Raw genomic sequence first — 15131 nt, 5'->3', positions numbered from 1 at the left:
CAGCAAATTCCACTGTCGAACAGCTCTTACTGTCAGGAAGTTCTTCCTAATGTTTAGGTGGAATCTTCTTTCTTGTAGTTTGGATCCATTGCTCCGTGTCCGCTTCTCTGGAGCAGCAGAAAACAACCTTTCTCCCTCCTCTATGTGACATCTTTTTATATATTTGAACATGGCTATCATATCACCCCTTAACCTCCTCTTCTCCAGGCTAAACATGCCCACCTCCCTTAGCTGTTCCTCATAAGGCATCGTTTCCAGGCCTTTTTGTGTACTGGCACAAGCCATAGTTAACACGCAACAGGTTTCCAAATATCTGATTTGAAAGGGAAGACCTGGATTAATGTGAGGTTATTTCCTGAATTTATTAGGCATTTAATAGCCAACCACATACAAGTTCCTTCAGAATTGCGCTGTTGAGCTTGAAAGCCTCCTCCAAGTAAGCTTATTGAGCGTTCATCCTGATTTTCTTGCACAAAGCTTGCATAGAGTTGAGGCTATGTCTGGTCTTTATTGAGCTTTCATTTGTTTGTGCGTGAGGGAGAAATTAGATATTAATGACCTCTCACAGGTGATCTGTAAAAGAGTTGGTTGGATCCTTAGATCCAAAGGACGGGGCTAAAGTCAGTCTCTAGTCAGTGGCGTATTAGGGGTTGCTGGGGCCCAGGGCAGGCAAGCCGCTGACACCACCAGAATGCCCTCCTCAGCGGAGCCAAGCAGGGATGTGCTGCGCCAGGGTGGGGAAACCCACCGAAGCTGGTGCCTGCATGGGGGCACCTGGTTGTGGTCCCTCATAATTTTGCACCTGGGGCCACAGTCCCCCCTCCGCTGCCGCCCCACGCTACACCACCGTCTCTAGCGAAAGAGAGAACCCCCCCCCCCAGTAGAGTTTTAAGGTCACAAAAGCAAGCAGCAGTATGGCGTGGTGATTTGGGCTGTTAGAACTTTTAAATGCAGGAACCCCCCCACCCCAGCTATGCACAATCGAAATAATTAAATTCTATTCATTTTTTTAAAATAATATTTATTAAAAGTTTAATAGTTACAGAAAAAGAAAAAGTAAGGAAAGAAAGGGGAAAAAAGACAAAAAACAATAAAAAATTAACAAGCAATACATCAAAAATAAGAAGAAAAAACAGAAATAACAACAAGAAAAACAATTTAAAAAAAAACCACATCCAATATTCCAAATCTTTACCTTTCATTTACTAGTTTCATCGACCTCCTCACACCTCCCTTTTTTGTATTCTAGTTCAATTAGCTATTTCAGCAAATCCTTTCCATCTTTCTCAATTTTTTGTTCAATTAAATTCTATTCAAACCCAGAAATGGCAGAAGAGAGCTAGAGAGTCCTTGCGGCTCACATTTGAATTCTTTGAGACCTCTTGGGTGGATGGCATCTGGACCCAGCAATCTGTCAAGTTTTTATTTCATCTCTCAAGCCTAGAACTTGACAGTGCCGGATTTACATATAAGCTAAACAAGCTATAGCTTAGGGCCCCACTCTCTTGGGCCCCCCCCCCAAAAAAAAATTAAAGCAAAAAGCACACCTGGATGTACGTTGATAAAATACATATTTTGTTACAGTGGTACCTCGGCTTAAGGACTTAATTCGTTCTGGAGGTCTGTTCTTAACCTGAAACTGTTCTTAACCTGAAGCACCACTTTAGCTAATGGGGCCTCCTGCCGCTGCCGTGCCGCCAGAACCCGATTTCTGTTCTTATCCTGAAGCAAAGTTCTTAACCTGAAGCACTATTTCTGGGTTAGCGGAGTGTGTAACCTGAAGCGTATGTAATCCGAGATACCACTGTATGTGCAAATGGCTTTAGATACCTATTAGGTCCATCAATTACCATATAGCATATATTCAACACATAAAACAGTGACAATTTGTTGTTGACAAAGGACAGCTGGACATATAAGGGGCCCCATTACCTTCAGTAGCTTCGGGCCTCATCAAACCTAAATCCGGCCCCGGAACGTGACCTCATATCAACGCTATTTTCCCCTGGACCCCAGGGTGGGTTGCAGCAATAAAGCACATGACAATCAATAGTCCAAAATTAAAATAAATTGGACAATAGCACCATTAGAGGTGCAATTCAGTGCAGCTATGGATTAAAGATGCAATATACTCATGAGTATTCGCATTGACTCTGGCCAGTTTTAATGGCTCCATCTGGGCAGTGTTAGAGAACAACTATCAAGATGATTTGCAAACTTCCTTATGCGCTCAGCTCCCACCTGAAATGGCATCCGGTTTCCGGATGTGCACTATGTGAGCATCCCCACGCATGCCTTTGCTCTGGTCAGCCCCTGCTCTAATCAACCACCCCATTTCAGAAGACCCTGTTTTTCATCAAACGTCCTGTTTGCCCCTAAATCCAGGTGGACGTTACACAAAGCACCTGGCTGACTATTAATAAACGGCCCTGCTGTGTCTCAGTGCTGCGAGAAAATTCAAGGCATCAAGTCGATCCTTCACATTACAGCAGGAAAAGGGGACACTTAAATATTCCCAAGCATACCTTGCAGACGTGCAAGAATTAAAGAGAGGCTCATTGCCCTGATTTAATTTAAAACATCAGTGCATTCTTCAGATGTACAGGGCTTATCTGACATCTACCAACCAAAGCCATTTGTAACCATTATAAATATAACTGGGATGGGATGAGCGGGGGTTTCGGGGGAGACAACAAAGGACATCTGTAAGGTTGGGGGTTTTTTTAATGAAAAGAACTCCATAACTCACTGCTTGTTCATTCATTGCATTATATTTCATGCCATTTAACCAGGCAGATCTAAAAGCCTGGGATTGAAATGGAGACCTTGTGGAGTCGTCCGTTCTGCCGCCTGCCGCAGTTTTTGATTTCAGTTTGTAACCATGCTATGTAAACTGCATTTTGCATTAATTAGATGTTGTTATTGCTGCTAACTGTTAAGTCATGGGTGAACATATCAGACGACACAGCGATTCTTCAAACAGCTCTTGTTTATTCACAGGCCAGAACAGAACTGAAGTGAAGGGTTTAGCCAGCCTGCTTATATAGGGCTCCACTACAACGCAACAGTAACCACTTTCTGTAACTATCCAATCACTAAACGTCACTTTGAATCCCTTATTTGCATACGTGGACCTGAGTGAAAACTATCTACAGTATCCCCCTGCTGGCCCAGGGTGAGAACTTCAGTACATAACACGAACAATTTTTGGTTCCTATCATGTGCTTCACAGCTTCAAATCTGACTGGCTTCCAAGTTATCACGTTTAGGATTAGGGATAAAGACTTTGGGTAGCATTTAAGTTTACTCAAGGTAGGTCCATAGAAAATAATGATCAGGACTAAGTTAGGTCGATTCAAATCAAATATCTTTAATACGGTCAATGACCAGCAAGCAATTTATAAAATAAAATATGGCAATATAAGTACTATTGTACTACAGATAACAGTGGAGATATGGCCAAATCACAAAATTGGTACTTATGTTTAGGTCGATTAATTTCAGTGGGTCTACTCTGAGTCAAAGTGAGTCAAATTCCACTTTGCATTCTGATTTTACAGTAGCCATGTTGGAACAAAGGCGGCAACATGAAACTGCTGAATTGCACATCCATCAAGGGCTTTTTTTTAGTCAGGACTCACCGAAACTCGGTCCTGGCACCTCTCAGGAAAGTGCCATTGCCATTATAAGAGAACAAGGGAGGCGTTCATGGCAAAAATCAGCACTGATCAGGACTAATGGTGTTGCTTTTTTTATTGCACTGCATGTTTAATTGGCTTACCAATGCCAAGATGTCTGTGGTATCAAGCATAAGTGTGTCTGTGTGAATAGCTATCGTCTGTGCATTTCTACATTTAATTTCCTTCTGGCCACAAACCACCCCACTCCTTGCTGCCCCTACCATAGGTATATACTGTATACCTAAGGAGAACACCTCAATCATCTGATTAACTGGATTATAATATAGAAAGCTACTGCAAGGTTGTATCCTTAGGCAAGTATGCCTGATGTCAGATCCTCAAAGTATCCTTTTACTTTCCAGGGACAGTCTTGGATTTACAGAAGCTGTCCCGGTTTCTGATTTCGTCTCGGAATGTCCTGCTTTTCCTTAGGATGTCCCTATTTTAATTGGAAAAATGTTGGACGGTATGGAGTTATGCGACACCCGAGCCAAGGAGTTAAGTAACTATACAACCTTCAGAAGACATCAGAAGGCAGCCCTGTATAGGGAAGTTTTTAAATGTCTGCTGGGTGGGGTATAAATAAATAAATAAATAATAAAACTATTATTATGGAATAGGATGCCCCTATTTTCAGAGAAATGTTGGACAGTATGTGATATTGTAGGCCAGGGCTGCCAACTTTTGAAGGTGTCCCTTTGGGTGTTCGTCTAACAGTACTTAAAAACCTGCTAATGCATTTATTATACTTTGTTTGCAAAAGAGCAAAAGGAAACCATCTTAACCACAAACATTAAGCGGGGGGCGGGGGGGATTTATTTAGTGAACAGCATTAAATGACCAATAAAACTACATTCACAAAACACTTTCATTATACATTATACTCCTGAAGGAGTATCTCCATCGCGGTCATCCAGCCTGGACACCGAGGTCCAGCTCCGAGGGCCTTCTGGCGGAAGTGAGATTACAGGGAATCCGGCAGAGGACCTTCTTGGTGGTGGCACCCGCTCCCTACAGATGTCAAGGAAATAAAGAACTAGACAACTTTTAGAAGACATCTGAAGGCAGCCCTGTATAGGGAAGCTTGTAATGTTTTATTGTGTTTCTGTATATGCTGGAAACCCCCTAGAGCAGGTGGCAACCCAGTGAGATGGGTGGCGTGCAAATAATAAAGCTATTATTAATTATTATTATATAGGTGCCTCTTTTAGGGAAGCGTTTAATGTTTGATGCATTACTGTATTTTAATATTTTGTTGGAAGCCACCCAGAGTGGCTGGGTAAGCCCAGCCAGATGGGCGGGGTATAAAAAAAAAAATATTATTATTATTTTTATTAATATATTCAACCAGGCATCATTTTAAATGTGTGTGAAGGCGGGAGGGGGGGTTATCAGTCTGCTTCTGTTTTTATTATGTATTTTGTGTTCTCATTTTGTAATTTTATATGAACTGCCCTGTGAACTTCAGGTGAAGAACTGTATAAAACAATAGGACTATAAATCAATCAATAATAAGAAAAGGGACAAAGCTTCCAAACGTAGCCCTGCAGAGCAGCCCTAAGCGCGCCTGCCTTCTCCTCAGAATCGACAAGACTGAGGAGAAGAGGCGGGAAGCCACTTTGGTTCATTCTCGCGAGATTTCCCAGCTCTCGCGTGGCGCGGCGGCTTCTCGGCCTGCTCTCGCAGGGAAATCTCGCGAGGCGTCGCCCGGGTCCTAAGCAGCCGCGTCGCCGCTGTCGTCAAGCGGGCCATGGGGAGCGAGGCGGCGGCGGAGGAGGCGGGCGCCCGGGCCGGCGAGGGGCCCTCTTGAGCCCCGGCGAATCCAGCCCGCGCCCTTCGAGAGATGGAGGCGAAGCGGAAAGAGCCGCGGAAGGCGCTGAGGATCAAAGTCATCTCCATGGGCAACGCGGAGGTGGGCAAGGTAAGAGGAAGGAGGGGGCGGGGAGGGAGGCGTCCTATTGGCTCGCGGGGCGGGGAGTGACAAGGCGCGCAACCAGTCAGCCGCCCCCCCTGCCTTTTTGGCCGTTATGGCAGTTGGGCGTTAGCGTGGGATGGGGCGCTGATTCTTTGGCCAAGCGCAAAGGCTTCTGGGAGGACAGGAGCAATCCTTATCTGTTGAGTTACATTTGCATATATGTATATTGCAGGCTTCCCCAAACTCCGCCCCCCAGGTGTTTTGGGACTACAACTCCCATCATCCCTAGCTAACAGGACCAGTGGTCAGGGATGAAGGGAATTGTAGTCCAAAACATCTAGAGGGCCGAGTTTGGGGGTGCCTGGTATATTGTGCGTGTATGTGTGTGTGTGTGTGTGTATATATACACACACACACACACACACACACACACAGTGGTACCTCAGGTTACAGACGCTTCAGGTTACAGACGCTTCAGGTTACAGACTCCGCTAACCCAGAAATAGTGCTTCAGGTTAAGAACTTTGTTTTAGGATGAGAACAGAAATCATGCAGCAGCGGCGCGGCGGCAGCAGGAGGCCCCATTAGCTAATGTGGTGCTTCAGGTTAAGAACAGTTTCAGGTTAAGTACGGACCCCTGGAACGAATTAAATACTTAACCCGAGGTACCACTGTAGGTGTGTAGATATATATATAGATATATAGATATATATATATACACACACACACATGCAAATATAACTCAAATATACACATAAATATATATATATATATATATGGTAATGTTTATATTGTTACGGAAAAATCTAGGTGTGAGGCTACTCAATCACCCAGCTGGTCGGGCAGAGCCCGCGGGTCCCTGCAGAATAAAGGAAGGAGTCCAGCCAACAACTGGAGCAAATACAGTGGAACCTCGGGTTACATACCCTTCAGGTTACAGACTCCGCTAACCCAAAAATAGTACCTCGGGTTAAGAACTTTGCTTCAGGATGAGAACAGAAATTGTGCTCCAGCAGCGCGGCAGCAGCAGGGGGCCCCATTAGCTAAAGTGGTGCTTCAGGTTAAGGACGGAGCTCCGGAACGAATTAAGTACTTAACCTGAGGTACCACTGTAGCTGTAGACCAAAGTTTATTGCACAAAATTCAAAGAGGAATTTTGAACCCCGAGGATGGGGTGACAAGGTCTTTTAAAAGTTTCTATCTTATCCCAGCATACAGTTCATTAAGCATCATCACTACATCATTGGTACATCAGAAAAGGGGAGGGTTATACATTATTAATATAGGAGGAATGTGTTGGGGCAACAGGTGGATACAGGATATGTATTGGGAAGTACATTCTAAGCACCTACTAAAGGTAAAGGGACCCCTGACCATTAGGTCCAGTCGTGGCTGACTCTGGGGTTGCGGCACTCATCTCGCTTTATTGGCCGAGGGAGCTGGCGTACAGCTTCCGGGTCATGTGGCCAGCATGACTAAGCCGCTTTTGGTGAACCAGAGCAGCGCATGGAAACGCCGTTTACCTTCCCACCAGAGTGGTACCTATTTATCTACTTGTTCTTTGAAGCACCTGCTACAAAGGGACAATAGAACTTTGGTTTGCATAGTCTGCCACCTGGGCATGTCCGGAGGAGTGCCTTTGCTCAGCGATTGACACCTATGAGTACCTTCCTGTGAGTACGTGGCCTCCCGCTTGAGGGATTATGGGGAAACCGAGTGGTTTCCAAGTCCTTGGCCAATGAAGCAATCAACCTTGGCGGTGGAATGAAGGAAACTGGGAAAGGAGTTGATTTTATATGATTTTTAAAGCTAGGTAACTTCCTGAGCAGTCAAGTCGAAAGGATACATTTATGCATAATATTTGTAACATTTAACAACTTTAGAGATGTGCCCCCCCCCCATAATTTCCGTAACAATCTGCTGACTCCGAGGGACTCAACTAAGGCAGCATAACGTGGTTCTGATTACCGCCCACGCCCACAATAACCCTGCGAGGTTGGTTAGGTGCGTGTGGAGGACTGTTTTATCCAACCAGGACACACACATATCGTTATCTTTTCTCATTTCATTTGAAAATAATTACAGGGCCACCAAATCCTCTTTGAGTTGGTTTTGGTTGAGTGCCGCTGGGGAAGGGGAATTCATTGGATTTCATCCACAAACAGTAGAAGTATAATAGGTCACCCATTTTCCCTCTACAAACACTGATGTTTGAGGAGTTTGGGAAGTTTTGCTTCCATTGTTGTTGTTGATAATTTCAGGGGCAGACACCTGTTTCTTGTTTTTGTTTTGCCTATTAAGTTAATATAGAGTGATTGCAGCATGTTTAAACAGTAATAACTTGGGAACTTACCTTCTCAGTTTTTAGGAAGATGTAAATTGTAGGCGTTTTAAAATAGAAAACATATATTCTAAACCATATCTTGACTTACTAAAGCAAGATATGCACAGACTTTTTGCCTGCTCAGCCTCTTTGCTCTTCCCTTTGGAAGCTTATAATTAACCACAGTTTACTGGTTCAGATGAAATAGGAAACTATGGTTAATTAGAAGCTTCTTGGTTTAATCAAACTGAAGTGTGGTTGTTTCAACTGCCCTTTTGCTTTTTAAGTTGAAAACAAAATTTAAAATAGCTTATATTGAATCAGATTTGCCAGTCATGCACATACACATACAGATATGTGTTCTTAAAAGACGTGCTTTGCACTTAACCCGGCGAAATACGAAATATAGTGGGTTGAACAGACAGCTCAGCCAATTGGGTAACAATCTCCATTCTTTTGCATTTTAGAGCTGCATTATAAAGCGATACTGTGAGAAGAGGTTTGTGCCCAAGTACCTCGCAACAATTGGCATCGATTATGGTGTCACCAAGTGAGTAGCCTGCTTTCACAATAGAGAACACTTGACACAGCAGCTCCTGAAACTAAGAACCACGGCATTGTGTGTGTGAAACAGAAAGATGGGAAATTATGCTTCGATTTTTCACTTACTTCAATAATTCAGCATTTTGTTGCTATGATATTAATGGAAATTACCACTGGGAAACTACAGGTGCTTGTGGGCATCGCATTTTGTGCTATATTTTGCATACAAGTGGGGCACATCCCAGTGGAGGAGATTTTACATCTCTGATCAATCCCTTAAAGGTAAAGGGACCCCTGACCATTAGGTCCAGTCGTGGCCGACTCTGGGGTTGCGGCGCTCATCTCGCTTTATTGGCCGAGGGAGCCGGCGTACAGCTTCCGGGTCATGTGGCCAGCATGACTAAGCCGCTTCTGGCGAACCAGAGCAGCGTATGGAAACGCCATTTACCTTCCCGCCGGAGCGGTACCTATTTATCTACTTGCACTTTGACGTGCTTTCAAACTGCTAGGTTGGCAGGAGCAGGGACTGAGCAACGGGGGCTCACCCCGTCACGGGGATTCGAACCGCCAACTTTCTGATGGCAAGTCCTAGGCTCTGTGGTTTAACCCATAGCGCCACCCGCATCCCTATCAATCCCTTATTAGCTAGTAAAATCCTCATTGAAAGCAGAGTACAGGCGGCAAGCATTTTGCACGGAGGTTCCATTCCTGCTCCCTGCACATGTTGGTGGAGTGCACATAACTGCACCCTGCCCCATTCTTTTCCGCCCCCATTCTGCCCTCTTCTTGGTCCTAACGGACCCACGCGTCGGTGACTGCACGTCAATTGGGCATGCCTAAAATGGTCATCGCCTGTACGTAATCTGGATGCCTGTGGGTCAGCCTTCACTGATCATTTATCCAGTTACAATTTTTATTTGCAGATTAGCCCAGAAGCTTTTTACTGAGCCCTAAATGATCACGCCACAATTTATCTGTGTTCAACAGTTGTGTTGTGATGCTTGCCTAATACCCGTGTCGTAGAAAAGTTGAACTTGGTCTGAGAACGAAGGGTCTCTGGAGTGTGTTGCACTTGCATCTTATGGCTGTGTTCCTCTTTCTTTCAGAGTGCAGGTTCGGGATCGGGAAATCAAAGTGAATATTTTTGACATGGCTGGACACCCCTTCTTCTATGAGGTAAGCGAGGTGGTAGCTTTCTGGCCATTAGTTTAGGACATAAATCCATAGACTTCTGGTCCTGGCAAGCTAAATTGCTCCATGGTGAAAATTGTGGCCCACTTCATACCCTCACATGAGCTGGAGGGCTTTGACTAATTTGCATTTAACATTTATAGATTGGGCATTTTGGCTTACTGTCATTGTAACTGTAGGATATCTATTTTAAATCTTAGTAACTATATGAGAGCTAAAAAGTAGTGAATTTGTACATAGCCATAATGGCCTGTCCTGATGCAGTTAATCTGCTAAGATTGCTGGTCAATCCAGCAGCAGCGCTTTTCTGCCCGCACAGATGATGTCAGATCAACTGAAAAGTGGCACGTGTGTAAAGGGAAATTGATCCAGACATTCCAAGCCATTCTCTTTCCTGTAGCACCCTCTTGGTCCAAAATATCCAGTTGTTTGTTTCTGTGCTCTGTTAGGTACGCAATGAGTTTTACAAGGACACGCAGGGCGTAATCCTGGTGTATGATGTTGGGCTGAAGGAGTCATTTGATGCCCTCGACTCGTGGCTCGCTGAGATGAAGCAGGAACTTGGACCACATGGAAACATGGAGAATATTGTCTTTGTAGTTTGTGCCAACAAGGTAACCATTCCCAAGAAGAGATTAAGGTGTAGAAAATCTTGCTTGTAACCCTGGGCTCTTGCAGAGGCTGCCCCCAATCACAAATCAGAGAACAGTATGTAGTTTGAAGACTTTAGCAGTGTGAATTACTGGAATTTTAAAAAGGTTAGGTAAAGTCATGGAGGCTAGGTCAGTAGCATTGAGCCAGGATCATGCTTCCCCCCACCCACTTGTGTTTCAGGTTGATTGTACCAAGCACCGTTCTGTGGACGAAAGTGAGGGGCGGCTGTGGGCAGAGAGCAGAGGCTTCCTTTATTTTGAGACTTCTGCTCAGACTGGAGAAGGAATCAACGAGATGTTCCAGGTAAAACCAACTATGTCAAACCTAGAAGCCCTCATCCACCCCTTTTCCTTGGCTCTCAATGGTCTGTGCTCTGTAAGGTTTCCAATAAATGCAACAAATGAAATAAATAACATTTTGTAAAAGAATTATATCAAGAGAGTTACCCTTGAAGGTGAAGTTGTATGCCCCAAACAATTTGTTTGGCTTATTCCCGCATTGCAGGGGGTTGAGCTAAATGACCCTCAGGGTCTCTTCCAGCTCCACGTTTCTCTGAGTCTGCTCACAATGCACCTGCTGAGCACATCACCACTTTTTCATTTTTAGAGCTGCTTCTGCAATTTTCCTTCTCTGGGGATTCACACCCTACACACCCACTTTCCTTCTCTCAGATATATTTTCCCTGTCCCATGTTAAAATGCAGGGAATGACTTAATTGCTTGAATGCCATTTTGTTGTCATCTGTTTTTAATGACTTTCACGGGAGCAGCCCTTCACTTTTAAATAAGTAGAACAATAGGAGCTAGTAGTACAAGAGACTGGCCCTGCTGACTGTGGGAGGCCTTGTGGGTTTGGGGTCAAGAGAGACAAGGAACAGTGGTCTGGCAGATTATAGGTGAAGACAACCCCTTTTGACTGTGGGGTGGCTAAGTGGCCATTGATGTGGGGGAACTGAAAACCCCAAAGAATGGCCTGAAGGTCACTGCAACTCCCAGAGAGCCATGCAGTGGCTCTTCTGACACCTTCAGATAAAAAAGGAACTGGCTGAGGAAGAAGCAGCAGTGGAGATGAGGTGGTGGCAGGTGGTAGGTTTAAGAGTCTTGATGTTCCCCACAAAATCTATAGATGTTCTCCCTTTCTCAAGTTTCTTGACATGAGGTAGCAGAAGGACCTGAGGTTTGGTCCCATTAATGAAATAGGGATTGTCGAGCTACGGGCACATATAAAACTTTGCTACCTGTTCCTTCTGTGTGCTTGTAGACTTTCTACTCTGCCATCGTTGATTTGTGCGACAATGGGGGAAAGCGGCCCATGGCCAGCATGAGCGTCAGTTTCACCAAGGAGCAAGCAGACACCATCCGAAGAATCCGCAGCAGCAAGGACAGCTGGGACATGCTGGGCGTCAAGCCAGGGGCCACCAGGTAATGGAGGCAATCCCTGCTGGTTTAGAAGCCAGCAAGGGGAAATTTGGCAGACAGAGAATGGGAAGGGGCCCTTGGGCGAAGCTATACCTTTGGGAGCTTATTAGGCTTGTGCTTGCGGTGACCTCTCTTAATGGATGCCTGTCTTGCCCTCCAGGGATGAGGTGAACAAGGCCTATCGGAAGCTGGCGGTGCTGCTCCACCCGGACAAGTGCATGGCTCCTGGCAGCGAGGACGCCTTCAAAGCTGTGGTCAATGCGCGGACTGCCTTGCTTAAAAACATCAAGTGAGAAAGGGAGGAAGCAGCTTCTCCCGAGGACAACTGATCCCTTTTGAGAGGGCTGCCCTTCTCCTGTCCAAATGAGAGACCTCAAGCGTTGCCTTTGAGCAAGGATGGCAGGAGCAAGAACCAGAGGGAACCACTACAGACAGTTTCCCCCTCATGCACCTCAGCCATCCAGAACTGTCTCCTGCACTGTTGCAACCAGCTCGTCCATCTGTGGTGGATTGCCAAATCCATCTGAATGCATCCGTAGCTGTCCTTTCCTCTGCAGGGAAGCTGGCTTTTGATTGAGTTGACTCTAAAAAATATTTATTCTTTGTTTAAAGAGCTGCTCCTCTGTACTTTGTTATCCCAAACTTGGTGCTTTTAAGTCCAGCCTTTTCTCCTCCTCACCCTATGCCTGGCAATGTGTCCTGTTCCTTTCGAATGGTCCTCAATAAGTGAGCTATGGTTGCCTGTGCTCCCTTTCCCGTGGTCATAGCTGTATAAGGTGGTCACCTCACATAGCATATAGGCATTCAGACCGGAGCACAAGGAGGAGTGGCTGAGGAGGTGGGCTGCCCCATCTATGCTATCTAGAACACCTCAAAAACATAACTGGAAGTGGAGGAGCAAAGAGGGTGGAGATAGGATCCTCCCCTTTTGCTCGTGGCCTCTTTTCATTTCCCTTCTTCCAGTCTCCTAAGGCAGTGGGTTTGTCTGGCAGGGAAGATTAACTGGAAAATGTGCTTGTGATGGACAGGGGATAGCAGGATTCATTCTGAGGCTCTGTGGTTTCCATCTTTTGCATCCCTTTGCCTGACTGCTCATAAAGTGACATTTGCACCTACAGCTGTCACAAGGCCACTTTTCAGAAAATTATCCAGGGAGCACCAAAATGTTCCAACTGGGGAAGACTCTGAGATTCTCTCTCTACAGCTCTGCTTCCTGGAGTGTCAACCATGGGAAAAGGAAGCTTTCACATGGATTACCTTTGGGTCAGAGTTGGAGGTGAGCGAGAACTGCAGGACTGTACCGCTTGGCATTTCTTGCCTGCCTTCAGTGCAAACTGTTTAGCTTTTGATCAGATAATGGAGGGAGAGATTTGCACACACACCCTCAGCCAAAAATGATGCCCTCCCCTGCAATGTTTGTATAGATATATATTGATTCACATGTGCACTTTAAGCCTTGGGCAATGGTTTTCAGCTTGCAGACTTGTATGAACCCCACAGTAGTTTCTTCCCCTCCAGTTGCCCGTGAAGCTCAGTCTTAACAACCGTTGTAAATGCCTTGTGATATAAATTCCCTGTGAACTTAAGGTTTTGCTGTATACCCTTGCGATTGCACTTTCCTGCCTTTGTTTTCTGCCCACGGTGTTGCGTGACTGACTTCATTCCCCCTGCCATTTTGTTCTCCTGTTGAGCTTTTGACCTTGTGAACTCCCATCTCCAGGGCAGGCTTTTCTTCATGTGGAAGGTACTGCAAGCCCTCCTGGCTCCCTCAGCAGTTGGTGCGCTCCCTGACAAAGATGGCTGTGCAAACCACAGGAAGCTCCCTTGTACTGAGTCAGACTCTTGGCCCAGCCAGCTCAGTATTGGCCACACTCAGTAGCAGCTGCTCTCCAGGGTTTCAGACAAGGGGCATTCCCTTCACTACCTAGAAATGCCACGGATTGAACCTGCAATCCTTCTGCATGCCAAGCAAGTGTTCTACCAAGAGCTATGTCCCTTACCCTTATCAGTCTGCTGTAAGTGCAGGGCTGCCCCACAGAAAAAAAGGGTACCTTTGTATTTTAGGAGGCTGTAGATCTATACTGGCTACTCTCTTATTTCTACTTCAGGTCAGGCATGAAACTAAACCAGGGTGGAGGTGGGGGAAATCCAACATAATCTTTCCTAATGTGAATTTTTCTTTTTTCTCCTTTCTACTAATGCAGATTTTTTTTTTTTTTTTTTTTACGCCTTTGGTTTCATTCTTGCACCATCATTCCCCACCCCTTCTTTTTGGGTGCAGAGCCTTTACGTTTTCATTTAAAAAGGCTGTTGAAGCTGCAAGCAGCTGTCCTGTCACAAGGAAAGGCTTTTTTGGGAGGTCTTGCTCTGTAACAAAACTGTTCTGCTAAGATGACAAAATGCTGTCCTATCAGAACCAGAGTGCAACATGAAGAGATCAGAGCACACAATATTGCCACTGTGATTTATCCGGGTCAGATCCTGCCCCCGAGAATGGGCAGCAGCTTCCTGTAATTTTGATGTGATCCTGGCATGCTAAGCGGGGCATATGGGAGGTACCCTGTTTGCTAGTGAAGGCATTTTTGGGGTGCTTGTATAGTTCAACTTTGCATGATCTCTGTTGAATCCTCACTTGCGCAGCCTCTTTCGATGAGCAGGGAAATGGAATAAGCCTGGGACATGGAGCAAATGTGTTCTCCCTCTTTGCATCTGCCCAAGAACCTTCCAGAGATCATGACCTTGTGACCGATTTCTCTGTAAAATTCCCTCCCAGCGCAGGCTTTTCTTCTGAAAGTGGAAAAAGGTAAATGCAGGGTGACTTAAACTCCAAGCCATAAAGGCAGGGATCTCTTTCAAAGCATTTTCTGTTTTTCAGAAACAGTTCCTACTCTCCACCCACCCCATTCTCGGCCTGCCTTGTGTGATAAATGGATTTGAATGCACTGTATTTATTTGGTATTTACTTACACTCAACCTCTCTCACCATACATCTGAAGGTGTGGATCAGCTTACTGTGAGCTGACTGAAGATGTTGGAACGCCAGACACCTGCATGTTCTTGCATAGAAAACGTTTCTTCTTTTGAAGTTTATGTATTATTTTTTTACAAAATTAAATTGGATTTAAAACACACTTACTTGATGCTTTTGTTATCGCACATGTGCATTACTGCCTTTTTGAGACCCTTGTATACTTTTCTAGAATGATGGAAGGGTTACAAAAGCAGCTTGATTGGGGTTTGGTGAAGTGCTTTTGAGCCAGTCCAGTTCGGTAAATTGCTCTGGTTGGATTTAGACATTAGACATTTGCAGATTCAACCTCTACCTCAGCCCTAATTCATGAGTGGCTGTGTTGCTGGGCACGACATCCCCGAGCTTTATTCGTGTGCCTCTCTGTTTTACTTGTACT

At 45.2% G+C, this 15131-nt stretch overlaps 1 protein-coding gene across 1 annotated transcript; it reads left to right on the top strand.

Moving 5' to 3' along the window:
* Positions 1 to 5365: 5365 nt before the first annotated feature.
* Positions 5366 to 14855, top strand: DNAJC27 (DnaJ heat shock protein family (Hsp40) member C27). Its single transcript, XM_083432786.1, has 7 exons — positions 5366 to 5601; positions 8386 to 8468; positions 9568 to 9637; positions 10102 to 10266; positions 10487 to 10609; positions 11567 to 11727; positions 11885 to 14855. The coding sequence occupies exons 1-7, from the start codon at positions 5524 to 5526 to the stop codon at positions 12015 to 12017; spliced, it is 813 nt and encodes a 270-aa protein (XP_083288912.1). The 5' UTR covers positions 5366 to 5523; the 3' UTR covers positions 12018 to 14855.
* The last annotated feature ends 276 nt before the right edge of the window (positions 14856 to 15131 follow it).

Source organism: Podarcis tiliguerta (genome assembly GCF_965153285.1).
Source record: "Podarcis tiliguerta genome assembly, chromosome: 3".
Taxonomy (NCBI): domain Eukaryota; kingdom Metazoa; phylum Chordata; class Lepidosauria; order Squamata; family Lacertidae; genus Podarcis; species Podarcis tiliguerta.
This window is presented reverse-complemented; position numbering and strand designations above follow the sequence as displayed.

Excerpts from the sequence above, each read along its gene's own strand:
- DNAJC27 (XM_083432786.1), top strand. The coding sequence starts at position 5,524 with ATGGAGGCGAAGCGGAAAGAGCCGCGGAAGGCGCTGAGGATCAAAGTC. Across the intron at positions 9,638-10,101 it reads GACACCCCTTCTTCTATGAG|GTACGCAATGAGTTTTACAA; the intron begins GTAAGCGAGGTG and ends GTGCTCTGTTAG. Across the intron at positions 11,728-11,884 it reads GTCAAGCCAGGGGCCACCAG|GGATGAGGTGAACAAGGCCT; the intron begins GTAATGGAGGCA and ends CTTGCCCTCCAG.